This window comes from Brachionichthys hirsutus, chromosome 4 (assembly GCF_040956055.1).
Source record: "Brachionichthys hirsutus isolate HB-005 chromosome 4, CSIRO-AGI_Bhir_v1, whole genome shotgun sequence".
NCBI classification, from domain to species: Eukaryota; Metazoa; Chordata; class Actinopteri; order Lophiiformes; family Brachionichthyidae; genus Brachionichthys; species Brachionichthys hirsutus.
In genome coordinates this window covers 14,478,525-14,505,835 of record NC_090900.1, presented here as the reverse complement: position 1 = coordinate 14,505,835, position 27,311 = coordinate 14,478,525, and the positions used below count along the sequence as shown (strand labels likewise).

Genomic DNA, 27,311 nt, shown 5'->3' with positions numbered 1-27,311 from the left:
AGCTTCAGCCCAAAGGCTGTGATGTGTGCAAATAGTCCGATAACTTGCTGCGTCTTTTCCCTGAAGGCTGGCATTCACTTCATTCAAATGTGTTACGTCAACCAAAAGTCCAGTTGGTCTTTCCATCGGTTGTCCCTTTCCAGGGACAATGTCCCCATTAAAACAACAGATCCACTGCAGTGCGGTTCTCCTGTAGAGCGATACATCACATCTCCACATTCGTCCTCTTTTTGTGTTCCTTCAGGGAGGAACTGCATCCTTCATTTGTGCTCCATATGGCCAACCAAACGGGCGTGCGGTGGCGTAGTGGGTAGCGCTCTCACCTCAAAGCAAGAAGGTTCCATGTTCGATTCCTTTCTGTGCAGAGTTTCTGACGGTCTGTCTGGGTTGTCTCCAGCGCCTTTGATTTCCTCCCACCTCCAAAGACATGAACAAGTCCCTGCAAGTTGTCCGTAGGTGTCGGTGATTGTTTGAGCTGGCGTCTCATCGGGAGCAAAGAAAACAGATGTTTTTATTACATTTAGATGTTGATCTTATTCTTATTTTCATTTGTTTATTGGTAAATACATTTTTATTTTACCATCAAAAGCCATTCCTCAATGTTGTTTCGGTAACATTCCCAACAATTCCTGAAAAAAACCCCGCCCCGGCAGAGGTAATAACAACAATTACAACTATAGTAATAACTCTTTGATGTCAGTGTGTTCACGCCTGAAATAAAGGAAGCAATCTTCAATCAGTTGCGGTGGGGAGTGAAACCAACCGCGACGACACCACTGGTTTTACCAGACACACTGGTGTCGATGGATTCATGACGGTCTTTGAGTGACTGGTCCAAATTTAGACCGTAAGAGGCCATTTTGTTTTTTACAGTGCGCTTTTTTACAGGGTTGTGTTTCAGCTTTCTTTACACACATACTTGACGTTCATGTTTAGCCAAGCAAGAATGTTAAATTCATAGTAGCTGAGAGAGAGCCTATCTGCTCCAAACTCTGTTCTTAATTTGCCTTTGCAACGCCACAATTCATGTAAATTTAATACAAATACACTGCATATATATACGGTACTAATATATAGTACCGTGAAACGAAAGTCAGTCTGGAAGACTTTAGTTTTGCATGTTCATGCATGTAGTCTAGTTTTGTCACACCAACGTCACGCTAGTCCTTCATGTGCTGCTTTCATTTTTCCGACAGCGCGGTCGTCATGGTGCTGCTGTGTCTTTATTAACCCCCGGTCTGCTGGTTTGTGAGCGCCCATTCTTTTATAATAATAATAATCATAATAAGAATGTTCCAAAAGTTCTACATACAGTTTATTTGTGATAAATATTACATCATAATTTATTTTTAAGAAAACAGACATTGAAAACAAGTCACATAACGTTATCCTGTACAGGTGAAATAAGCATTGGAAATATTCTGGGGAACATTCTGTGGATATGAGAAATAAAAACAACAACTCAATAACCAACCAAAAGACAGGCGGTAAATGCAGACGCAGGACGACGCCATAAAATCCCATCGTATGAGTCCTGTGGATGACAGCGTGGGAAGCAGCCACAGGAAATGAGAAATGACCGTGGAGCAACATTATGACAATATTATGGTCGTTACACGCTGGAGTTACACACTGGAGTTACACACTAGAGTTACACACTGGAGTTACACGCTGGAGTTACACGCTGGAGTTACACACTGGAGTTACACACTAGAGTTACACACTGGAGTTACACGCTGGAGTTACACGCTGGAGTTACACACTGGAGTTACACACTAGAGTTACACACTGGAGTTACACACTAGAGTTACACACTGGAGTTACACGCTGGAATTACACACTAGAGTTACACACTGGAGTTACACGCTGGAGTTACACGCTGGAGTTACACACTGGAGTTACACACTAGAGTTACACACTGGAGTTACACGCTGGAGTTACACGCTGGAGTTACACACTGGAGTTACACACTAGAGTTACACACTGGAGTTACACACTAGAGTTACACACTGGAGTTACACACAAGAGTTACACACTGGAGTTACACGCTGGAGTTACACGCTGGAGTTACACGCTGGATTTACACACTGGAGTTACACACTAGAGTTACACACTGGAGTTACACGCTGGAGTTACACGCTGGAGTTACACGCTGGAGTTACACGCTGGAGTTACACACTAGAGTTACACACTGGAATTACACACTAGAGTTACACACTGGAGTTACACACTGGAGTTACACACTAGAGTTACACACTGGAGTTACACACTAGAGTTACACACTGGAGTTACACACTGGAGTTACACACTGGAGTTACACGCTGGAGTTACATGGTAGAGTTACACACTAGAGTTACACGCTGGAGTTACACGCTGGAGTTACACACTGGAGTTACACACTAGAGTTACACACTGGAGTTACACGCTGGAGTTACACGCTGGAGTTACACACTGGAGTTACACACTAGAGTTACACACTGGAGTTACACACTAGAGTTACACACTGGAGTTACACACAAGAGTTACACACTGGAGTTACACGCTGGAGTTACACGCTGGAGTTACACGCTGGATTTACACACTGGAGTTACACACTAGAGTTACACACTGGAGTTACACGCTGGAGTTACACGCTGGAGTTACACGCTGGAGTTACACGCTGGAGTTACACACTAGAGTTACACACTGGAATTACACACTAGAGTTACACACTGGAGTTACACACTGGAGTTACACACTAGAGTTACACACTGGAGTTACACACTAGAGTTACACACTGGAGTTACACACTGGAGTTACACACTGGAGTTACACGCTGGAGTTACATGGTAGAGTTACACACTAGAGTTACACACTAGGGTTACACACTGGAGTTACACGCTGGAGTTACACACTGGAGTTACACACTGGAGTTACACAACTGGAGTTACACACTGGAGTTACACAACTGATATCTGACCACACTTATTACAAAATAAACACAGAGAGTTTGTTCTCGGCTCCATGAAAGGGACATTAAATCAAAGGAGACCTGCTTCCTGCTTCAGCCAGTATAAGGATGCCCAAAAGGAGCTTACAAATAAAACCTGTGGGATACGGGGGTGTTAAACACACACATGATTGACCCCCCCGCCCCCCAGTGTGAGTGGATGGGTGAGGCCTTTTAAAGCGCTTTGGGCACACAGGTGTAGAAAGCTCTATATAGTGCAGTCCTTTTAGCATGTAGCATGCTCCTAGCGTTGCAGGTGTGACCTGAGAAGCTACTGAGGGAGGAGTTCAGCACCAAAGAACACTTCATGCTCTCTCTGAATGATGAGATGGGGGGTCGACGCTTTCACGCGCAGTTTGCCGTCGGCCTCCAGGTTGAATAAGCCGGAGGCGTAGAGGGACTTACTCCAGACCTCCATGCTGCAACTCACCGTGTCAGCGGATGACAGGAGAGTCACGTCTTCAGGGTACGTATCCCGATAATAGACCACGCTGTTGATGAGGCTCAACGTCTCGCAGGAGACGTTGTCCTTTTTCTCGTAGGTGATCTGCAGGAAGACTCTGTAGATGCCGTCTCTGGGCACCACCAGGTTTCCCTGGGAGTAGCTGAAACCTCCGTTGCAGAAGGCATGTCCTTTCTCGCTCTCCCATTTGAGATACTTACCGGTACTCTCAGTGTTTTCACCACGAGCAGCTAAGCATGAAAGAAAAATAAAGGGGGGGTTAGGAATACTTCTACTTCTGCATCATTTGATTAAAAGCAAAGAGTCACGTATTCAATCATTAAACGTGGAAACGTGCACGTTAGACAGGATGTTTGACTGTACTTATACTGTAATACATGCTACTCTAACACTCTATCTAATAAATATATTCATCATCACCTGTGCCTGATTTTGTCTCTGTATTTCTGCTATAATAATAATAATTATAAGTAGAAATTAAAGCCGCAAGCGGCGTTGTAGGCCCTCGCCGGCCGACAGGCCGTTGAGCTGACCCGCCGACGCACGCCGCTTTTGTCCTGAGTGCTTCACAAGTGTTTAGATTTGAGCTGCATGAGTAGCTCACAGTTTAGTCAAATCGTTATTTGGATTATATGGCCATCTGCCATCAGGAGTTTTTAAGTTTCAATCCAATATGGCCGCCTTCCTGTGTGTCTGGGGGCGTGGCCATAATACTTTTTTTTTTTTTGCCCTGACATGACGCATGTCTGTACCGGATTTCGTGGCTGTCTGACAAAGTTGGCGTCGGACCCCTCCCCATAGGAGGGCTTGCCATTGCCATGGCAACAGCGTAAAAAGTGCAGCCTGGGTGTCATTGCCTTTTCAACCGGCAGGTGTGTGAGAATGTATGTGGCAAATTTGGGACGTTTCCATGCTAATATGTCATTTTCAGAACCTTGGTGATTGTTTTGTGTCGCACTCATTTGACTCATTTGTCCACTTGAAGCCCCGCCCACAGGGTTAAGCGTTGTGACTTATGAGGCAACAGTGACCTTGCATAAAAGCTTTTATTGATTTATTATTCAAATGGCTGTGTTTCTGTCGCGTCTGCGCTTCACTGTGAAGGACGTCTCATCAGCCGAGCCGCGTCCAAGGCGCCACCAAGGCGCCATCATTTTAGACACAGAACCGTGGATTTTTAGGCAAAGCAAACCCACTGGGAAACCGAAATGAGACTCCGATTCTGCTTTACGGCTGTGATCTACCTGTCAGCATGGCGCTTGGATTCTTGTGAGAGTCGCTGTTGACGACTGCAAGAGACAAGAGTGTTACTTCGGACGCCAACGTCCATGTTCTGTTTCCCGGGCAGAAATGATGATGCAATCAAACATGAGCAAAACATTCACCTGATGACCGAGTGGCGAGCGGCGGCGGCGGCGGCTGTGAGGAAGCAGAGAGAGCGTTATCAGCGTTACACACTGAAGCAGGAACGATAACAAAAAGCACTGCAGTAGAATGAAGCACGTTATCAAATAGAAACGATCCCATGTTAGAACTGAAGGAAAGAAAACAGATGTCCTACAAGCGTATCATAATTGTAGGACAACGACATTGTACACGCGTGCCTGAGCCGGGGATCGAACCCCCAACCTCTCGATCGCAGGACGACCCTCTCAGCCACCGCGCCGCCGTGGTCTTTACGTTTCTATTATTAACATTATATAATCACTGAAACATATTTGCGTCTGATGTTACATCAGCGAGCTCAAAGGGACGCTGAAGATGATTCCTCGTGATTTTCAGACACGTGCCTTTTTATAATGCTCGCTCTCGTTCGGTTCGCGCGCGAGGCGCGTCCCTGAACTGCGGCCAGCGCAGGAACGCCGGCGGTGAAACCGACACGAACAGATCCATTCAGTTTCTGTGACTGTCACGCAAAGCCAGCCGCATCAAAGGACCACACCTGCGCCTTTGGCGGCTTTTACGCATTTGCGTAAAATAACTGGTTTTATTGGACCCGCGCCGGCTTCAGGCTTACAGCGAACACGACTTCGACCCTTCCAGCTTCTTGGTGCCAGTTTAGACACTTTTCAAGGACGCAGGAAGCCGCGGCGTGACGCGCCGCAGGTGCGTAAAGTTACCTGGCTGTGCGGCGACCGCGGACCTCGTCCTCCGTTCACGACCGTGATCAGGACAGCCAGAACCAGTGAGATCAGAAGCAGGAGCGCCAGCCCGAAGACCTGCGCCGTGCGCTGGAGTCGTGATTGGTTCTGTTTCAGAAAGCGGATCACAGCGTCTCCGCGGCGGGATCCGACCCCCCCTCCGCCGCCGCCGCAGCGGCGGCAGCAGCAGCAGCAGCCTTCCTCCTCCATGGCGCAGGCGTCCCTCCCATTCACGGATCAGGCGCCGCTCCATGCAGCATCACCATTTATTAGCACGCTGTCGCCCACGTTACGCACAAGTAGGTAGTCTCTCTGGTGTCGGGAATCAACCAGCAACTTCCTCTTCCTCTGAGCCGTTGGGCAAACGTTTTCTTCTTTAGTTTGAGACAAATCAGAAATGATTGGAAGAAATGATTAACACTTTTCTTAGCTCTCAGGGGGGGGGGGGGGGGGGGGGGGGGCATACTCTTGGCTGCAGCACTCAGGCCTTGATCACGCTCCGTCAGCACAAACAGGATTGAATTAAATTGTGGGGAAATTATTATTATTAATCTTTTTACGAGACTCATTATATCTCATAAACTGATAAATACTCGCAGTAAAGAAGTGAGAAGCATGACACCATCTTTATTTGAGTTGAGCTCTGCCTTGGGGCTATTATTATTTCCCTCATTGTGTTCTTTGTTTTAAATGCTGGGGGGGGCATTTTAATCCTGCAGCTGTGGAAATGGCCAATTCAACTGAGAATAATAAAAAAGGAAAAGCTGTGGGCTCATTGCAACATCACATCATTGAGATTGAGCGGTTTGGCAGCGTGTTGAGTGACAGTGTGCACACAGTGCTCTAGAAAAACAGTGTCACAGTCGTCTGAACAGTCTGAACAGTCGTCTGAACAGCCGTCTGAACAGTCTGAACAGTCTGAACAGTCTGAACAGTCGTCTGAACAGTCTGAACAGTCGTCTGAACAGTCTGAACAGCCGTCTGAACAGTCATCTGAACAGCCGTACTCCGATAGGCTCACCATCCGAGGGAACCTTAGGGCACGGGGGCATTGTGGGTGCATTGTGGGTGCATCGTGGATCGGGTGGCAGCAGATGGCAGGGGGCTTGACGACCCAATCCCCGCACACAGAGACTAGCTCTCGGGACACGGAATGTCACCTCGCTGGGGAGGGACGGAATAGCTGGCCGTTGGATCCACAGCCAGGGTAGGAAGCCGGACATACTCGGCGGGCCCAAACGTGTTTTAAGGGTCTGCCGGGAACGACCTTCTCCCAGATCCCGGAGGAAGCTGGGGGCGTGGCCACCGTGGTCAGGGCGGGTCCCGCGTTGCCGCTGAACGTGGCAGGTGGGGTTTCCTCCGCTGTGGGGGTCAGGGTGGTGCCGGTGGGGGGGAGCTGAGGGGAGGGGGGTGCTCACTGAAGGGATCTCTTCTGCTGGTGTCGGAGCAAGCCGGACAGCTGCAGGGGAGAAAGCGTTGGAAACATGAGAAATGGGTTTACGTCCCGACGTTAGAGATTATAATCCCGATATGCTCCGTCAACGAGGGCCGGCTTAGAGCATCTAACTTTCGTGTTCGTCCATCCTCACAAACGTTAAAGAATACTCCCGACAAGGACTTACCCGGCATGCATCTCCCTCCCGAGGAGGAATTATTCAACCCCCTCCTGAGTATTACAAACGTGGAAGCCGTGATTTACGATCAGAAATGGACTCAAATCCAGCAAACCCCACAGAGCTAACGCTGCACGGATTCAGTGCAGCGCGAGCGTCGCTGTCCTGTAGCCAGGATATCGTCCAGTTACCCGGCTCGATTTAAGCCGAACAACGGAATCACCCTAAACAGTCACACAGCGCCCGCTCGTCGACTCGGTAAGTCAAACCTGCATGTCTCAAAGTCAGCGTGAGACATGGACGGTCAAGTCCAGCAGCAGCTACAGAGCGGGATATAATCTCACATCAATACGAAGAACATTTAGATTTGATCCAAGCAAACGGTAATGCAGCAAAATGGAGCCCGGAGTGTCGGCAGAGAACCGCTGACGGGAGATGCAGAAATGATGCAGAAATCGATAGACAGAATGTCCATCATCAGGTCATGGGTCTGCTGGAGCCTATCCCAGGCGAGAGGCAGGGTACACCCTAGATGAGGCGCCAGCTCATCGCAAGGCAAACAACACGCTCCCAGGCACACTAATTCACCAAAGTTTCATGTTTTTGGAGGAAGCCGGAGTACCTGGAGAGAACCTACGGACAATACAAAGACAATATACCAACGGCACACAGGCAGGAATCAAACCCAGAACCTTTTTGCTGCAAGGCAACAGCACCGCCCGCTGCACCACCGCAAATCAATGAAACTTTATTTTGTTAAATTCACATATTGCCTCTGAGGGATTTAGAATCTGTACGGATTAACAGCCTCTACCCTTGATGATGATGATGAATATATTTATTAGATAGAATGTTAGAGTACAAGTACAGTCACACAGTAGAATGTATTACAGTACAAGTACAGTCAAACATCCTGTCTAAGAGGAGCATTTCAAAAAAGCCCTTGCGGTCTTGTTTCCGATGAAAGTCCTTCGTACATAAATCATCGACATTTAACAATACCAATAAAATAAAAATAAATTAATCCACAGATGCAAAATAAAAATATATTAAAAAGACACATACTATGTACAACGTAGTAGGTGGACAAGGACCTTAGAGTCTTAGACCGTCAAACCAGGTGAAGAAAAACTCCATACGACCCCTATACAGGGAAAAAGGAGGGCTAAATGTGCAATTTATGTTTTAGTACATTTGTGGAGCCCTAAAACTGTGCTTATTTACTCAACCAAAGGTTATTCTGGCTGCTGCCATCGGCACACTCAGAGACAGCTTCATCCCTTAAGCCATGCGACTGCTGAGCAGCACATTGCAGAATGCTGTTACCTGCTAAACGCTGCATCGTTCTATTATCCTCTCATCATCTCATCATTGTCCCTTGACGCCACTGTTGCATTTCAAAATCTCTTTTGCTTCTTGATTATGTAATTTTTTGAACGAGCTGCTCGGCGGAGGTCTGCGCTCCATGTCAGTGATCTAGAAGGACAATAAACTTGTTTAAAAGTGAGACCAGGTTTGATCTGAACCAGAGGAAAACATTACGAGACATTCATCGCTGCTTTACAGCACGTGCCCAGAGATGGTACGACGACAGGCACATTGCATTCGAGAGAGAAAGAACACGAAGACTCGGAATGTGCTGAAAGTTTTTGTGTTTGTTTGTACATTTATTTCAGTATAGTTTATTTCCTTTCATGATGTCATGATAGTGTAGAGACAGATATAATAATATAATCCCAGCTTGATTCAGTCTGCAGCGTTCAGATTCCAGATTGAGATGTTTTGTGACCAACTGTTACATCCGATACGATTCAGACTGGATTTTGAGAATTGACAGCAAAGACGTTTTGATATTTTGACATTTCTGACAGCGACTCCGTGTCTTCCACTAGTGTGTCGTCTATAACAGATGTAGCTATTGACATCTTGTGGCCAAAAGATATGATTGCCTTTCAGCGTTGGCACGTCGGCGGCATGCTTCTCCTACAGCACATCATGTGTGTCGGTGCGGTCACAGTAAAAGAGATGTCCAGCTGTCCAGCTGTCCAGCTGTCCTCTCTGAGAGACGCGGTCGGGGATTACAGGCCGAAGGAAACCGACATTTCAGCATTCATAAGATACGATGTTCTGTTGTTGGATTTTTCAGACAAATTGTTGTTAATGATGAATAGTGTATCATTAAAAGATGATATTCTGCTTCTTTATGATAAATAGTGTATCGTTAAAACACTGTGCGAGTTTTTATTTAAAAATTATTCGAATATTTTATTCTATTTGTTTATAATATAGAGAGTATCAAAAGTACTTAATACTATTTGTTTACTTCAACCATAGAGAGAGAGAGAGAGAGAGAGAGCAGTGAGGAAGATGGAGGGAGGGAGAGAGAGAGAGAGCGAGAGAGAGAGAGGCCCACTTCTCAGTGATTGTTTTCAGTCGTTTCTCCTGAATCTTGATCCGAGGGTCAAAGTCTCCTAAATAATAAATGTCTCATAATAAATGATGTAAATTCATGAAATGTCTGTTTCCTGAAATCCTTTCTTTCCGTTTTGACTTGTTCTGAATTTGATCTTTACGGTATATTTTACAGCCTTACGTCCGTGTAGCAACGAGCAGCTAAGAGTAGCTTCTGGCACTAATAAAGCTAAAGCTCCACCAAGACAGCTCAGCCTCTCAGTGACGTCCAACAGGCTCATGATCGGGTTCTCTTGTAGTTCTCTTGTAATTTTAGAAACCCTTTGAAGACGATGGCTGAAATAAAAAAAGACGAGGAGAATCGTACTTTTCACTTTGTAGTCACAAAGAGATCAGCAAAACCACGCAGCAGCAGAAGTTACCTTAATGGTAAATATCCATCATTGGTTAGAAACAGAATAACAATGTTATTAAAAATAATTCAGAGACTTATTGTACTTTAAAAGTGTTATTACATAAAATGCACACATGTACTTGTATTTAGTTTTAAATGTATTTTATGGCTCTCACGGAATTACATTTAAAAATATGTGGTGTTCATGGCTCTCTCAGCCAAAAAGGTTCCCGACCCCTGACCTCAACTCTCCAGCAGCCTCTCAGAACTGAAGACGCCTCTCGGATGAGAGAGGAAATGTCTTTGATCTCACACACAAAGGTGTCTGTGATCGTCCCAGAGTTGACCTTGTCTTTCCACGGAGACGCGACCTCTGACTCTGCCGCTCTTCTGCTGCTTCCTTTCTTCAGCACTTTCTCAGGCGTCCATTTTCCACGTTGCTCATTTAGTGGAAGAGGAAGTGAGAGGAGGTTCAGAGCGTCGCAACGGCAAGTGTGAGTGTCGCCGCCTGGTAACAACGGAGCTGAAGCCTGAAAGCAGGGAGCGCCTCATCGTCGGGTAAGAGACGGACCTCGGTTTGTTTCCTCGGAGCGTCGGACCCTCGCTGGCGTGTCATTCAGATAAATCCCAACATCACAGCATGAAACATTTTCGCTGACTATTAACCATTCCTGCAGCAAAGATCGGGTGTGACTGGATCAGCAATCTGTAATAGCAGACACATAACAGGTTATAACAGGTTATAACAGAGTCTGGGTGTAACGTGTTCCTTTTCTATTTGAACTATTTCTACAGACTTTGATGTCTTCATGTTAAAAAAAACATCAAACCTTTCTGACAAACATTCTGCTCATAAAGTGAGAGGAAACAGGAAGTTGTTTTACACACACACACACACACTCTCTCACACACACACACACACACACACACACACACTCATCATCATCACCATCAAAACGGAGATGATGACAAATCCACAGTAGAATGATGAGAACGTCTGAACGTGGAAGAAATGGTTCTGTTCTGATACGTGTTCTGTTCTGTGTTCTGCTCGGTTCTGTGTTCTGTTCTATATTCTGTGTTCTGTTACGTGTTCTGCTATGTTCTGTTCTGTTCTGTTCTGTTCTGTGTTCTGCTCTGTTCTGTGTTCTGTTCTATATTCTGTGTTCTGCTATGTTCTGTGTTCTGCTATGTTCTGTTCTGTTCTGTTCTGTGTTCTGTTCTGTTCTGTGTTCTGCTCTGTTCTGTGTTCTGCTCTGTTCTGTGTTCTGTTCTGTTCTGTGTTCTGCTCTGTTCTGTGTTCTGTTCTGTTCTGTGTTCTGCTCTGTTCTGTGTTCTGTTCTATATTCTGTGTTCTGCTATGTTCTGTTCTGTTCTGTTACGTGTTCTGCTCTGTTCTGTTCTGTTCTATATTCTGTGTTCTGCTATGTTCTGTTCTCTTCTGTTCTGTTCTGCTCTGTTCTGTGTTCTGCTCTGTTCTGTGTTCTGTTCTATATTCTGTTAGATAACATTTTTGTTCGTTGCCCCCCCCCCCCCCCCTAGACTTCAGACGTGCTCGTGACCATTGGAGTCTCTAATAATTGGGCTTCAGTACTTTTTATTTCAGTTTGTCTTTATCAATAAACGTTTATCTTATTGTGAATCATCAGGAATCATCTGCTGCTTCCTGTGTGGGTTCAGAGCCCGGTCCTTCAGGAGAAATGCCAGCCTAGCGTTAGCGACCTGAAACGCGTCCTGTTGTGCTCACGCTGGTGCTGAGGGCAAACCGGGCCGGGCCGGAACAGAACTTTCACTTTGGACATACTGAGATTAGGTCCCTGACGAGCAACCGGCCGTCATTGCTCCTCTGGCCTGTTTCTACGCGTGACATTAATGCCAGTTCGTTTGTTTGTCTCTGCTTTCAGGTCTGACCAGACGTTTCCAGGATGGCTCAAGGATGCCTCAAGTGTTTGAAGTTAACCATGTGTGCCGCTAACTTCCTGTGTTTTGTATGTATGTCTTATCCGTTCAGCGATTATAGCAAAGCTGCTAACGTACAAACGAGCATTTAACAAACGCTTTTGTAACTCTGGAACCTGCTTTTGGCGAGTGTCTGAAAACTATTCATCCAGCAGCTCACCAAATCTAATCCAGCCAGATTAAACCCGTCAGGATGTAAAACAGTCAGGAAGTAGATCAGGAAGTAGATCAGGAAGCCAGCGTGTCGACTCGGATGAAGGAATGCTGCATTTTGAAAGGCTCCGAGTCACACTAAGCTATAAACTGACCCTGTTTCCCCCCCCCCCCCGCTAGCTGAGCGGCGTGGCCGTGCTCTCTCTGGGGGTGTACATGATGGTGAACTTCCGGATGGCCGCCCTCACCCTAACCTTGGGCAGCTTCAACTTTGCCAACACGCTGCTGATCAGCGGGATCGTCATCACCTGTGTGTCCTTCCTGGGCTTCCTGGGGGCTCTGAAGGAGAACCGCTGCCTCCTCCTGACGGTAGGACTCCCCGCAGCAACCCCCCCCCCCCCCCCCCCCGGCTCCTCTGGGGTTCATCCGCTCTGGAGCTTCTGATTGGGCCCTGCTATCTGGAATTCTTCTTAACAGTATCCAGAACAAGTTCAAAGTTCAAAACTATTAAATGAAGAAAGGCTTATAATTCCCAAAATACTGAAAATGTTGCACCTCTAAAATGAAAAACGGGAAAATGACATCATGAAGAATGAACGCCAGTAGAAACCCCTCCCTACAAGCCCCGCCCACTTTGTTCATGATAAATTTGGACTTCTAAAAAGGTGCCCGACTGTGAGAACACATCCATCCATCCTGCATGTGTTTGGGTGGAAGCTGAGGAACCCGTAAGGAACCCACGTAGACACTAGAACCCACAGAAAGGCCCGTCGGGATTTGAACCCAGTCTCACGCTGTTGCCGAGCGACGACGACGCCGCTCCAACACCAACGCATCATTTGGTGACTTCACACAAGCGTGTTGTTCCAGCGTTCCGTAACATCTCTGCTTGGATTGTGAAAGGTTCTGTTCCAGAAGGAACCCGTGCGGGGGGGGGGGGGCGTTTAAGACCTGAAATTAATTACATCGTGCTTTACTTTGTATAAAATAATGTCACAGTGTGTTTGCAAAAGTAGAAATAAAGTCTGACCTTCCCCGCTCGCTGCCAGTACTTCCTGCTGCTGTTCATCCTGCTGCTGGTGGAGCTGACCGTGGCGTGCTTGCTGCTGGTGTACGAGGGCGAGGTAGGGCCCGACCGTCCGGTCCAAACCCCCCCCCCCCCCCTCGCCTTAAGGGGAACGCACACAGCACTCATTTCGCCTCACGTTTCAGATTGCTCAGCTGTTGGAAGACAATCTCATGAAGGGTTTGAAGGACGCCAAAGGAAAGAGTGGAAACTCAACGGAGCTGTCAAGTGACTGGGATGTGATCCAGAAGCAGGTGAGTGGCAGCGGTGCTGAGGTGAGGAGCCCGACACACTCCCAGTCTGTCGCCAACATGTCTTTCGCCCGAACAACTTGTTCCAGCTCGGCTGCTGTGGCGTCAACAACGCCACGGACTGGGGCGAGACCGTGCCGGGGTCCTGCTGCTCGGACCGGTGCAGCACCACCAACCCCCAGTACAACCAGAAGGTACCTTTGGGTTCTGTGTCCAGGTCTGGGAGGGGCCCCCCAGTGCTCACCGCGTCTTTCCTATCTGTCTGCAGGGCTGCTTGTCGACGCTGAAGACCTTCTTTGAGGAGAACTTCCTGACCACTGGGATTTCTGTCATCGCCCTCTGCGTTGTTGAGGTAAAGTTAGCTGGTAAACCGAAATCTGGCATATTAAACCAAAAACTAGAAAAGCACAGACCTCCTCCGAGCAGCTCGCCCCCCTCCTTACTGGATCTACACCGTCGACATGATCTGGATCAGCACCAAAAGGTTCTAGATTGTTCTTGGTATCTTTATACACCAACATGAAAAGTCAAAGTGAATCAGAGTTTAGTTTTAACTGATTTTTGAATCTATAAATGGAGTTTTAATGTTAAAGTTTAATATTTTTCCTGACCTCATTCTGGATCAGATCCAGAAGACGCTTTGCATGATCGCTGGATATATCTGGATATTTGTTTTGTATCCAGATGGGTATCTGGATCCCCCTCAAAATTTCGTGGAATCTACAGCAAATTAGATCAAAACCCATCTTTTCATTTTTTTAAAATCAAGATCCATCCAGCAGTTTTTCCCGTAATCCTACAAGCAAAAAAATAAATAAATCAAACACCGCCCAAAGCAGAACCTCCTTGTGGAGGTAACCAGAGGAGGACCTGCTGGATCCTTTCAGGATGTCGTGGGTAATCCTCATAAAGCCCAGCCTCCATCGGCTGGCAAATAGCAAGACGGTGCATTTTCCACCAGGGGGGTAACCCCCCCCCCCCCCCGCCGAGCTCCCAACAGATCCACTAAAGTAGTTCAGTTCATTTTATTGCTCAAGTGTGAAATGAAAACACTAAAACCATAAAATAATTCTCAAGAAACATCCTGGGGCTTCAAATCAGACCTCATGAGGAGAATCGGGAAGCAGAAAAGGAAAATGTTTCAGAATAACATTCATCGCTTTGCGGGGTTGACGTCCCTGCGAGGACGTGTCCATGCCGTGTCCCGTGGCGATCGGGGAAGACGTTTATTTGCGAGGTTTGCCCGCTGACTTTCTTCGTGTTGCTTGTTCGCAGGTCTTGGGAATGTGTTTCGCCATGACACTCTTCTGCCAAATCAGCAGATCCGGACTGGGTTACAAGCTATAGACGCCTGGTTTCCTACTCTGTACTTATTTTGGTTACGTAATATTGTGCAGAGACAGAAAAGGAACAGGAAGTCTCCGACAAAGGTCGTGCAGTCCGTGTGTGGAGTCCAGCTCCTTAACATGTCCAATAAAGAGAAAACCCTGATGTGGATTTTTGTGTAAACTGGTCATTTCCATTTATTTTTAGCCGTACATGAACAGTCAGTCCCTATTTCGGCTGTCTTCGCTGTGAGACGATCATTTCCTGCAGCACGCTTGCTGCTCGCTGCACTTCCTTCCTCTTTTTATCTCTCATTACTCAGACGCACGCCACTAGAAATGTTGAAGCCTTCCAATTAAAGATCAGCTCGAATGAGACAGAAATGAGGCGTACAAGATGTCGGAACTCAGACAAGTCGATTTATTTAAAGAATAAATCCGGCAACAATATTTCAAGACAAATACTACAAAACTACGATTTCCTTTACACTTTAAAATAGTTTTGTTCTTTTCGAAACCATCACGCAAAAAATAGAAACAAGTAAGATTTCTGTAATTAAAAAAGATGCAACTGTACACTGCAGAATATAGCATTTAGTACAAACCGCACACCCACGACAGCCCAGAGACCAGGAACAGCGGTCCCCCGCGAGACCCGAACAGACACAGGTCCCCCCCCAATGCTCTTCTGTGATCCTGACAGCTGTGATTAAGTCTGGTTTCCCCCAGCACAGATTTGGTAGCCGCTCGGATCAATTCTAAAAAGGGTTTCCTTTTGACTCTCACGACAAACACAGGCCTCACTGGGAGATGAATCCCATCTTCTCCATCCTCTCCAACGAGCCCCTCAACGCTTTCCGTAGAGGCGGAGCCACGCTGCGTCCAGACCAACAGCAGACGGGTTCAGGTAGAGCAGCACGGAGCTGCACCAGAGCAACGCTGCAGCAGGCTGACATTAACAATCTATATACTGTGTAGTAACCACAAAAGGTCCGACACCCACCCACCCACCCACCCACCAGACAGGAAGAAAGCGGAGAAGCTGCAAACCGATCCAACGTATTAGGGGTACTGTAGAATTGTTTTGATACATTTGGTCCTGAAGTAGTTAAAGAGTGTCCCATGTCAGGATTCCTCGAGCTCGTCCCGACCTGGATCTTCCTCTCCCTTACAGCTACCCCCCATATAAGGTATATCTACGTCATCTATCTTTATATGTACACGTGTGTGCAATTATAACATTACAATTCAGTGTCCGTGTGTATATCATGTAACTGTCACTGTTCACTGATTGTAAATGTTAAAGACGCTTCGTCGCTACTGACGGTTTATAAAGACGCTCACCGAGTCCAGATGTCTGCGTGTCATTCAGCACGCTAATGTCTGACACGCTAATGTCTGACACGCCAATGTCTGACACGCTAATGTCTGACACGCTAATGTCTGACACGCCAATGTCTGACACGCTAATGTCTGACACGCCAATGTCTGACACGCTAATGTCTGACACGCTAATGTCTGACACGCTAATGTCTGACACGCCAATGTCTGACACGCTAATGTCTGACACGCCAATGTCTGACACGCCAATGTCTGACACGCCGATGTCTGACACGCTAATGTCTGACACGCCAATGTCTGACACGCCAATGTCCGACACGCCAATGTCCGACACGCCAATGTCCGACACGCCAATGTCCGACACGCCAATGTCCGACACGCCAATGTCCGACACGCCAATGTCCGACACGCCAATGTCCGACACGCCAATGTCCGACACGCCAATGTCCGACACGCCAATGTCCGACACGCCAATGTCCGACACGCCAATGTCCGACACGCCAATGTCCGACACGCTAATGTCCGACACGCTAATGTCTGACACGCTAATGTCTAGCACGCTACATGCCATCTTATCATTACAGTATTTCAGTATTGACAGTAATATATTTTTTTTAAAAAGGAAACAACCTACTGACTAAATATTGCTAAAACGCTTTTAGCTAGTTTGTGCTCAAGGTGTTTCCAAAGGAAACGCCCCTGCAGGCAGGATAAGAGTCAGACGGAGCACACAGTACCGCGCCTCAAGAACATCCTGGATGACGCCCAAAGAGACAGTTCTCTCTGTAAACATTGAATCCGCCTCCAGAGCTGTGATCAAACGACAAAAATAAATAAGACCCCAACACCAGTCAAACCCAGCCGACCCATCAATGACACAACCGGATCAGTCGGGGTACCCAGCCCCGATATTCACAACACTATAACATCTGATCTGCCGTCAGCCAGTAATGACACCGGCCACATCACACACACAACGAATGGAAGCCGCACTAGTGGAAACAGACTTGCTGATCGCCATCTGGCCTTCTCCTCTGCACCGCGACGGAACAGTTAGAAGTAAGACGAAAGCCTGCATCGAAGCCAACGTCTTTGTTCGGGGTCACCAGGAGGCTTAAAAGCAGCTTTATGGGCCCTGCTGGAAAAGACGTGCGTGGAGATGAGGAAACACGCTCTGCACAAAACAAAACAAAGAAAAGAAACGTGACACTAAGAAGATTTAGTTTAAACGATAAGGCCTAAGATCCCGACCACACACACACACACACACACACACACACTCATCTCTACAGGTGTTCTAAAAACACCCTGAAAATGCAGGACAGCAGGAAAGTCCATGCTGCAAACACAACAAAGAGAACTACTACCACGTATAGATCCGACAGATCCTCATCTGATGAGTAAGAACCAACCCGCCAGGTGTGAATGGGGCTTTGCCCCCACCCCCCCTGAAAGCATCAGCCTACTGAAGGTACAAACACACCGCTGAGCTCCAGGCTACTCGGTTCTACTATTATTGCTTACAAGGTTCTACAAAACAGGACATCTGTAAAGGAAACAAAGACACAGCAGGCGTCTGCTCGGACGGACTCATGCCGCATGACGGTTGACCCGCACACACACTGTCGGCATGAAAGATGACTCCCGATACCAGCAGGGGGCAGTAGAGGGAACCAGAAGACCTAGAACTGGAGCTGCAGCATACGATCTGCCCAAATGGAGCAGCAGCACGAGCTCTGCTGAGTGTGTGCCCTCGAAACGATTCTCTCGCTTTTAGCTTCCCGTCTCACCTCATGATTAGCTTCAGCTGCCGTTTCTCATTGCGAGACTCAACAGGGGCCCCGGAGGCCGGCGCTGGGTAATTATTACGCAACGGGAAGTGCTGCGCGTCCGCGTGGCGAGCTATCCAAGCAGACACTTTTGAATTCCTTATTAATCTGGAAAGCAACTTGAGAGGGATCATTTTCTACGCTTTTAAATGACTTTACAACTTGAACCAAAAAATGTTTAAGACTCAGCAGTGATCGAGTGCAAATGCTCCCGGCCTGCCCAGACACAGGTACAGGTACTTTAACACGTGCTTCCATTCCGACAGCCAATCACGGCAGGCGTCGCTCCTCGTCGACCGGGCTAACGCTGATGATTTGAAACACAGCTGAGGACATCTCTTCAGATCAGAAGCGTAATCCCAAGGAGCTAACCCCGTCGAATAGTTCAGTGTGTTCAGCCATTGTACCTTCTAACCTTTTTATCATCGTGCTGGCTCATAGCTGGAATCAAATATGTTTCATTTGCATTAATTCTCATCTATAAAATTATATTTTCATTGAGAAAAATCTCCCATCTTTTAAAAAAAAAAAGAAAAAAAAAAAAAACACACTTTGCTTTCAAATCATTAGCTTCACATCTGAGATTTGAAGATTGGCAACTGGGCAAGCATGAAAGCTGGCGTGTGACCTGAACTAGCGGCTGCAGCATTGTTGCTAAGGAACCAAATAAAATCCCCGCGCTCCTCAGAAGGTGCAGGACTGTTTCCTACTGAAACACAGCAACATAATTGTGTACGTAAAAACACTCGTTTACTCAAACTCTCAAAATGTCTGACGCTAGGCGACTAGCTTTTCTCAGGGACTGACCAGAGGCATTGTCTAAAATGGTCTAATGGTTTAAATTCGTGTGCAGGTCTTTGGTGATATTTTAATAGTAGGGAACATTTTCTCTTCTACAAAAGTTATTTCTATCTGTTTTTTCTGCAGATACAGATTTGTGTGCCAAGTGTTGCAGCTCCAGGGCTCTAGAGGGACGAGGATTGACTTGGGGGGTGGGGTGAACGCTCCACCGAGATAAGTCAGCCGGTGACCTCTCTGAGGCACAACAATGCTGTGCTTTTGGACAGTGTGACGACCTTTCTGCCCAGGGCCATGGGGAATCAGAGGGGCATCAGCCGGGTGGTGTGGAACAGAAGGGGGTTCAGGTCTTCTGCGTGGACAGCCCGATGGAGAGACGGCTCGGAGCGACTCCGCTCAATCTTTGGCAGCAGGTCTTGAACGTGCTCAATGGCTAGCAGGATCTGAAGAGGAGAACCAAAGGTAAAGACAGCTGGGAATAGAACCTTGGGAGCTCTTTGGGGCGATGCACCGCTCACCTGTGGAAACAGGAGCCTCTCGTCGCGCTTGAACTTCAGGCAGTCGACAATGAGCCTTTTCATCGACTTGGGCGAGGTACTAGACAGCTTGGCGAGGTCCGGAGACAGGTAACCACGCCCAACCATGAAAATGATCTGAGCGAGTAAGCAGACAGGACCGTCAGCAGAAACTACGGATCTCTCTGGCTGCTGCAGAGGATGCTGAAGGCCGGACAGCAACGACGAGGAAACCACACCTGGAATGATCAGCAGCTCAGTGAGTCTGATCCGGTTTAGATCTATGGATTACCTTCAGTTTGTTACAGTCACACCTGGTCTAGTGACCCGCAGCTACCAGGGACCGTCTACTCTCCAGACGCCCCCCCCCCCCACCATGACCACGGCTAGCACATTGAGAGCCCTGCAGGCAGCCGGTCCCCGCTGAGGGTGGACCTGCTGCAGTTCTCAACCCTAAAGCCAAGCCGAGTTCACACCGGAACCTTTTTTTTTTTGCAGCTGACGCTTGTTGATTTTTCACTCTAGCGCCCTCTCACTGCCGTTTGCTGTCCCCCACCCCCTCCCAACCAATCAGCGTTGAGAAACATGCGACTGGAGCCGGGAGAATTCTCCCCGTGAGCCAAGGTTAAAGTGAAGACACTTTACATGTGGCCACGTTTTCAAGCAGACAAAAGGGAGCGGCGTAACGTCACCTGGTCTCTGTTGTTAATGTTGGAGTAAGGCAGTGTCCCCGACATCAGCTCAAACAGCACGACTCCATAGCCATACACATCGGACTGGAAGGTATACGGGTTGCTGTCCTGCATTCTAATCACCTCGGGAGCCTTGGGGGGGGGGGGGGGGAAAGAACAAAGAAGGAAAGGAAAGAAGGGTTAGGGTTAGTTTCCACTGGAAAAAATATCTACTTTGGCCATTTCCAAAACGGCTTTGAAAAGGATTTAATGCAGATCAAATCTGCTTTGCCCAATCCAAGGGCAAAGTATAAAGTCACATGAGAAAATGCCAGCTGCAACAGTCCTGACATTTACCGTAGAGGCAGCAGAGACTCTCTCTCTCTCTCTCTCACTCACACACACACACACACACACACACACACACACACACACACACACACACACCGATGAACAGGATATCACACACAATCAGAGGAGTCATCCTTACCATCCAGAGGATGGATCCACTCGGCTGTTCGACCTGCTGAGAGCCGCTCCACCGAGACTTCACTGTGGCTAAGCCAAAGTCACCGATCTTAACAGTCCAGCCCTCGTGGAGAAAGATATCTAGCAGAAGAGCTGAGGAAAGGGGACGAAAGACTGGCCTCCGCTCAATGAGCCAAACGTTTAAACCCAAAAAAACACCTTAAAACGAGGTCAATTAAACTAAAGACTCATGAACTACGGTAAATGTAGGAGCTGCCATGTCGCTGAGGTGTTGAGTTTCTTTGATGTCTTTCTTTACATGTAATAGATGCTTAAATTGTTTTTTAAATTGCTTTCAAACAGGTCCAGTTTGGTGTTCACCTTTAACAAAGCATGAAGCAGACACGTATTTAGTCGCTGCCAACACTCGTAGCCACCTGAGTTTGTATGGCTGGTAAAAATGACAGGTAGGCAACTTAGACAACGGTTAATGACCCAGAAGTCAGAAAAGTCTGATCCATTGAGAAGCACAGGTTTGTATTTTGTTGTGCGCTATATAAAGTAAAACAAATAGACGATGCAAGGATACTGTTTGATTTAAGATCTCGGTGAATTATGTTCTTTGCATGAAGATAGCTGAAAGAGAAGCAGAACATGATTTTAGCTCAGTAAACATTAAAATCCAAACACAGACCGGCCTCCCTGCGCTCCGGTCAAAGGGAAATCGCCACAGCCTCTCGCGATCAACTGTCCGAAGCGCTCTGAGGCTTCTGGTCAGATCTGGGACCCACATCCCGTCTGAATGATCCGATCACGTCGCACCCAAGGCAGAGGAAGGATCTGGCGACTCACTGAAATAACGGAAAACTGGTTCGTGTCCCATAAATCTGGGAATCATTTCCCCAACCGTTCTTAAGAATACAAGCCAGACAAAAGCCTCTTTAAGCAGCCTGGACACGCCACAACGTGTAATGTATAAACGGTACGAGGCATTATGGGGCATCATTGCCGTTCCACCTGCGGGCTGCCAGCAGAGGGAGACAGAGGCGCACTCCTGCTACACATCTGCATGAAGACAGCAGTGATGTTATCTTATTAACTTTAATAATAATAATCCATTGATTTTCTGGGTACTCAAAGACGCTTTACATGGTATGTGCATTATTCATTCACTCCATGCTTGGTAAGGTGACTGGGGCGAGTCAGTCCTCCTGACCCCACCGACATTCACTCGCTCACCACATTCACAATTTGTAACGCAAAGCCAGGAGATTTGAAAAGCACCAGAACCAAACCGGGCCGGTGAAAGACCCGCTTCCCCGTTTAGAAAGCGCTGGTGAGCAAGCAGCAGTTCTGACATTCAACACTCCACGCTGGTGGAATGTGGGCGTGTCATCTTAAAGTTAGTCACCAGGGAGACTTTGACCTTCACCAATCGAGCCTTCGTGTGAATCCAGTTGACGTTTCCGTTTAGCCAAAACTGCGTCTGTTTGCAGGCGGATGAGTGAAGTGGTCACTGGAAACCCTGAGACGGAGTCTGGAGCAACACCGCCAGGGGGCAATTTCCTGATCAAATCACCCAGGGCAGATGATAATCCCATCTGAACTGGCTAGCAAAGAACTCCTAGTCATCTCCAGAGCAGATGGCTCACACACTCACACACACACACACACACACACACACACACACACACACACACACACGCACGCGCGATAACGGGATCTTACTCCATGCCCTGCGCCGTCTGCCTGGCCACATCGATGCGACGCATCGTATCGAACTTGGTCTCTGTGACGTGCAGGTGGCGGTACAGGCTGCTGCCTTCGCACCACTGCGTGATGATGGCGAAGTTGGGCTTCGTCATGTAGCCCATGAACAGCAGGATGTTGACATGGCGGGTCTTCCTGCAGATTACACAAATCGGTCACAGTCTCACGCATGATCAGATCACGATGGAGAAATAATTGATCAAAGTTGAAACGGTGCAAAACAAGATACGATTTTACATAATTTTTTTTCTTTTTCTTTTTTTAAATCAGTGCAAGACTATTTCTGAACTGCAGCTGCGGTTGCCCTTTAATCAACGGTTACGTGAAACGCATTCAGAACTTCTCACCGCAAGACCTGCATTTCATTCTTGAAGGCCTGGAGCTGCTCGGGCGTCGGCTCTGTGACTTTGAGGATCTTGATCGCCACGTCTCCGTGCCATTTGCCCTTGAACACGGTCCCAAAGGAGCCCGCACCTATTCTCTTCTGAACAGTCACTTCTCGAGAGTGGACCTCCCAGTAGTAGCTCGAATCTCTGTAACCCCCTCGGTACTGAAACACACGTATTTCACTCAACCAGTTTCTGAATAACCTTCGACACGATTTGCTGTCACTACGAAAGACTCTAAACACTAAAGAGACAACTGACGACTTGTGAAAGAGGCAAAAGGCCACACACCACTTTCTTTTTGTCATCAGATGAAGAAGGTTTGCGATCCTTGTGCTCTGAGGGAGACTTGGGTGGTCTCCTCCCAGGAGACCCGAGAGAAGAGGGCGGGCTGGCGGAGGGCTTCGGTGAAGGCTCAGGACCTGCGGGCGAGCGGCTCACAGTCAGGCTGAGCATCATTTACAAGAGAGGTAGGAAAGGAGAAACACCGGAACACCCACCAATTGTGTTGTTGAACTTTAATGCTTCCTAAAATGGAGAAAGACAAGAGAGGACAACGATAACAATTCACATCTGACGACTCCATTCAGAAAGCTTGTTAAAAAGTTGAATGAGATTCTTCTATGCCCATTTGGATTCAGAGCAGCGGGCTTGTCCTACTCAGAAGTGACTCGGTCATGTGTAAAACCCACTGGCATTTGGTTTACTGTTAAAACATGTAATTAAACAGCCGGCACCAACCTCTATGATGCTGGTACCGACGGGGCCCACTGTGCTGACCATATGGACATTGGGAGTGGAGGTGGAGCGATGCCTCTGCAGGGATTGGCCGTCTCCACTTGGATTAGGGAAATGAAAGGCTGAGGTCGGGGCCAGGAGGTCCATCCTGGCAGAGCAAGGAAGATTGGTACCTTTGCCATTTGAATATTGTCAGTGAAGTTCTCCGCTCTGAGTCATGGGAGGTTCCTCTATCATGAATAAAGTCAAGTGGACTCCTGCAAGTCCACTTGACTTCCTTCAGAAGTACAGCACAACGCTCTTTAAATATGCTTTTTGTGTAGGGACTTACCCAGAAGGCTCTGGGGTTAACGCTAGGTTGCTCTGTGAAGGAGAATGTTCTGGCAATAGTATCCGTGGGTACTCGTCTGTACAGGCATTGGGAAAACACCTGTACAAAATAAAGGGCAGAACAGAAGAAGGCGTCAGGCAAATAAACATTTCTTGAAGTTGCCGAGACTCGGATTCTATAATAGGTGGTCAGAGAAACACACAAAGACTGTATGAGAGCTATATGTTTCTGGGGCAGTTCGGCAAAGGGAAGGGAATAAAGCTCAGTTCGAAAATACAAAACTACCAACACAACTTGTTTATGACTGGACCGTCCATTTATTATATCTATTAATGTGTTTGTTCAACGGAAAACATGGTTCTGATAAAATAACACTGATCGACAACCGGAACAGCAAAACACTAACCAAATGTCCTCATGATAAAACAGGTGTACAATAATAGTAGTGTGTATAATACAATAGTACAATATCTAGGCTGTGGATACACCATTAACGCTACAGGGGGTCGTGGATTTACGAGGACAATTGGTTCCATGAGGTCATAAGTCACCCCATGTTAAATTACCACAAGTATAATATGCTGCGTCATGATACGGACAATATCGGCCTAGAAAGAGACATCGGTGGACCTCGTGGGTGAGACGGCAGAAACTGTCGTACACTCGATACGCTCGCAGGCGTTTTTTTGCAGGATCCCCATCAGCCAAAGTCTGCAAGCTTCTCAACAATTTATGTCGAGAATCCGTCATCCAAGACAAATTCCACTCAAAGAATGAATCAGACTTGAAGAACAAGGAGATCTCCCACAGACAAGTACAGTCGTCCCTCATTTTACGCGGGAGTTACGTTCCAAAAACAACCCGCAATAAGTGAAATCCGCAATGTAGCCATCTCTTATTTTTTTTACAATTATTATACATGTACATAAATGTTTTAAGGCTGTAAAACCCCTCACCACACACTTTATACACGTTTAACAGGCATTAATCTAAATAGATTGTTTCAGTATTATAGAATGAAACCAAAGATCAAAATCTGTTTACTAAACATTTGTTTGAAAAATACAAATATATAGTACGTACAGTAAACGTTTTCCTGTTAATAGTGTTAAGGCGTGCAGGTCGAGGAAAGAGCAGCTTGGAGTGCAGAAGAACAAATATTCTACTCGTGCTCTCTTTAGCCTCTCATGCTGCTTTACTGGATAGCTTAGCACAGCTAGCCGGCTACATATATAAACAGGAAGTAGCGAAGCCCAAAAGGGACATGACGTTTATGCTCCTACAAAATAAAAGCCTCTTTTTACACAGAGAATAAGAGCGCTATAAAACAAACGCTTAAATAAACATGATAGCTTTTAGAAATAACAAATTTAATTTTAATGATCAACCTACGAGGTTGAACACAGAAGTTATTAATAGCAACTCGCACCTATTTCACAGTTCCTCCGACCGCGCCTTCGTCCTTGCGCCGTTTCAAGGCGCGTTCAAGTGCAAAAACGAAAATCTGAAAAATTGCATTAAAACTCCGCGACGCAGCGAAGTCGCGGAAGATGAACCGCATTATATCGAGGGACTACTGTACCATCAGCAGGGAGCACAGACGCTGAGAAGCCAGCTCAGAGAGTGCATCAGCACATACGCTGCTCCACTAAAGGCCCGATTCCCCGGGATAGCCACAGACTCATCAGGATCATGCCCAAATCTGGTACACAAGCAGACGGAGGTCACACACACTAGTTGAACGGACTCACCGTTTGCTCACTGTGACCATGTCCACGCAGACAGTAGGGACCTTGCTGCTGCAGTGTTGGTGGAATTTGTAGCCACACGTTTGACATCTGAAGCCGTTAAAAAGAAACTTGTGGCAAAAATCACAGTAAGCCAGCTTGAAAAAGGTTTTCCGTACCTGCAGGAAGTCAGAAGTCAGAATATGTTCACTTCAACAGCGGCAATGTTGAAGAAACCTTTTGGCAAGCAGCCAAACGTGGTGATCAATCAAGGCAGAATGATTTGAAAAGGGTGCTTGACAGCAACTTACAAAGTTGTGCATGGTGAGGGGAATATCATCCAGAACCTCGACTAAGAGCTCCTCTCCAACCAAGGGAGTGATGTCTGTGTCCCAGTCAGTCAGTCGCTTCCGACTGGGATGGAAAAACAGGAAAACCAGCATGCTCTTAACAGATAATCGTTCACAAATTATAAATAAAATAAAAACTATGTGCAATGTATTGTTCTGAGAAAACGGAAGATACTATGCTAGCTTTCGTGTTTCTACGTTTGCAAATCATTGTCTCTATGTGGTGTGAGAGAACATTTAGCTGGCAACATTTATCCAATCTTACCCTTCCAGAAGGCGAAATACAGCACAGCACTCTTGACTTAGGCCTCTCACTTTGAGTGCCTTATCTAAACTCTCGTGCACAGTCTGTCCTTGGCGAACATTCACCTGAGGAAAGGAAACCGTTTGAGAAAGTATTCCTTTCTGAAGTGCAGATCACCTTTTTTCCAAATAATAATTCTGTCGTTCTGTTCTGATCACAGCAACAATGATCGAGTGGGGATGGACATGCGTAGGATTCTTCAGTTGTATGGGATTATTCATTCATAAAGTTACAAGCTCAATGTGGAGATTTCTTTTGGCGAAGCTATGATCAAATGTTCAGAGAAGATGCAATGCTGTCGCTGTCACACCGGAACCGTTTGGTCTGCTTTAAACGGACCAGAGCTCATTTTCTCAGATAGTCCACTTCATTTGGGCAGGTGTGAAAGCGCATCCAAACTCTGGTGCGGATCAAACGAGCAAACTCTGGTCCGCCTGAAAACGTGAGTCTCGGTTCGCTTGCAAGGGAACCCTGGTTCGGTTCGTATGCGGTGTGAAAGCTCACCGCACCAAATGTACGTAGTAACGCTATTTGCAGTGCATCTAGGGTAGAGGAAGTACAGCGCGCACGCCAAACCAAAGCAAACGTGGGAGAGGGAGGGATTTCCCCCCATCCGTGTCATTTATGAAGTTAATAGCTATTCAGAAAAACAGTATTTTGTTAAGAAGTGGTGTATTTCAGGGCGTAGCACAGCAATTTCTGAAGATTCATCAAACACCAACTATTTCAGCTAATTTGTAGTAACCTAGAACCGCCGTTAAATATTTAACGGAGGTTCTAGGTTACTACATTCTCATATGTATTGAATGTAAAAGTGTGTTTCTGCTACAACGCGCCACTGACAAAGAACATTATGCAGACAATCATCTTACCACTGTCCTCTGTTTGTTGGGGAGGTAGACTCGAATGGTCCCCCCACCACGGGGTACATCCTCCGGACTCGTCTCTCCCGAGGAGGAGTAGGAAGAGGAGGTGGAGGACATGTTGACAAACTAGAGAGTCCAGGGGGGGGGGGGGCGGGGGGGAGCAGGAATTGGACACACACCTCAGGAGAGCCTCTTGCACCGAGATATCTTGAAGAGTTGACCCTTCACCTCGATCCTGGAAAACAAAAAGTTGCCATATTTCTATTCGGACCTCTCATGTAAATAAAGGGTCCTGAACATCTTGATCCTATCTGGCGTGGAGGAAGTGGATGCATTGCCAGTCCTGGAGAAATTTAGAGTAACAATCCAAAATATAGCAAACACTTGACATTGTACATGATAGGAACAATATCCATGTAGGAAAAGAATGTCAACCTTATAAAGCTAATAA

General features: G+C 47.0%; 3 protein-coding genes across 3 annotated transcripts; 1 reads left to right on the top strand and 2 right to left on the bottom strand.

The window, feature by feature from the left end:
* Window positions 1–3,247: 3,247 nt before the first annotated feature.
* On the bottom strand, window positions 3,248–5,803 carry LOC137918169 (lymphotoxin-alpha-like). The gene is made up of 3 exons (XM_068760923.1): window positions 5,539–5,803; window positions 4,697–4,741; window positions 3,248–3,682 (listed from the first exon to the last, which is right to left on the bottom strand). The coding sequence occupies exons 1-3, from the start codon at window positions 5,801–5,803 to the stop codon at window positions 3,261–3,263; spliced, it is 732 nt and encodes a 243-aa protein (XP_068617024.1). The 3' UTR covers window positions 3,248–3,260.
* A 4,550-nt stretch (window positions 5,804–10,353) lies between these two features.
* Window positions 10,354–15,754, top strand: zgc:64051 (leukocyte surface antigen CD53). The gene is made up of 8 exons (XM_068761024.1): window positions 10,354–10,570; window positions 11,917–12,000; window positions 12,305–12,493; window positions 13,174–13,248; window positions 13,337–13,444; window positions 13,531–13,635; window positions 13,710–13,793; window positions 14,717–15,754. Exons 2-8 carry the CDS (start codon window positions 11,938–11,940, stop codon window positions 14,786–14,788), a joined length of 696 nt encoding a protein of 231 aa, XP_068617125.1. The 5' UTR covers window positions 10,354–10,570; window positions 11,917–11,937; the 3' UTR covers window positions 14,789–15,754.
* Window positions 15,755–18,847: 3,093 nt separating this feature from the next.
* On the bottom strand, window positions 18,848–26,977 carry araf (A-Raf proto-oncogene, serine/threonine kinase). Its single transcript, XM_068738759.1, has 15 exons — window positions 26,867–26,977; window positions 25,956–26,059; window positions 25,652–25,754; window positions 25,365–25,519; window positions 23,614–23,712; window positions 23,286–23,430; window positions 23,045–23,072; window positions 22,836–22,966; window positions 22,506–22,708; window positions 22,117–22,293; window positions 20,978–21,024; window positions 20,411–20,529; window positions 19,942–20,073; window positions 19,253–19,387; window positions 18,848–19,177 (listed from the first exon to the last, which is right to left on the bottom strand). Exons 1-15 carry the CDS (start codon window positions 26,975–26,977, stop codon window positions 19,037–19,039), a joined length of 1,830 nt encoding a protein of 609 aa, XP_068594860.1. The 3' UTR covers window positions 18,848–19,036.
* Between the last annotated feature and the right edge of the window lie 334 nt (window positions 26,978–27,311).

What these genes read in the sequence shown, in the direction of transcription:
- LOC137918169 (XM_068760923.1), bottom strand. Translation starts at nt 5,803, where the DNA reads ATGGAGGAGGAAGGCTGCTGCTGCTGCTGCCGCCGCTGCGGCGGCGGC. An exon ending in CTGCGGCGCGTCACGCCGCG is followed by an intron (nt 4,742 to 5,538) that starts GCTTCCTGCGTC and finishes TGTCTCTTGCAG; the next exon opens with TCGTCAACAGCGACTCTCAC. An exon ending in TCCAAGCGCCATGCTGACAG is followed by an intron (nt 3,683 to 4,696) that starts GTAGATCACAGC and finishes TTTCATGCTTAG; the next exon opens with CTGCTCGTGGTGAAAACACT.
- zgc:64051 (XM_068761024.1), top strand. Translation starts at nt 11,938, where the DNA reads ATGGCTCAAGGATGCCTCAAGTGTTTGAAGTTAACCATGTGTGCCGCT. An exon ending in ACCGCTGCCTCCTCCTGACG is followed by an intron (nt 12,494 to 13,173) that starts GTAGGACTCCCC and finishes GCTCGCTGCCAG; the next exon opens with TACTTCCTGCTGCTGTTCAT. An exon ending in TGCTGGTGTACGAGGGCGAG is followed by an intron (nt 13,249 to 13,336) that starts GTAGGGCCCGAC and finishes CTCACGTTTCAG; the next exon opens with ATTGCTCAGCTGTTGGAAGA.
- araf (XM_068738759.1), bottom strand. Translation starts at nt 26,977, where the DNA reads ATGTCCTCCACCTCCTCTTCCTACTCCTCCTCGGGAGAGACGAGTCCG. An exon ending in CTGATGACAAAAAGAAAGTG is followed by an intron (nt 22,709 to 22,835) that starts GTGTGTGGCCTT and finishes CGTGTGTTTCAG; the next exon opens with TACCGAGGGGGTTACAGAGA. An exon ending in CCGAGATCTTAAATCAAACA is followed by an intron (nt 20,530 to 20,977) that starts GTATCCTTGCAT and finishes CTCTTCTGCTAG; the next exon opens with ATATCTTTCTCCACGAGGGC.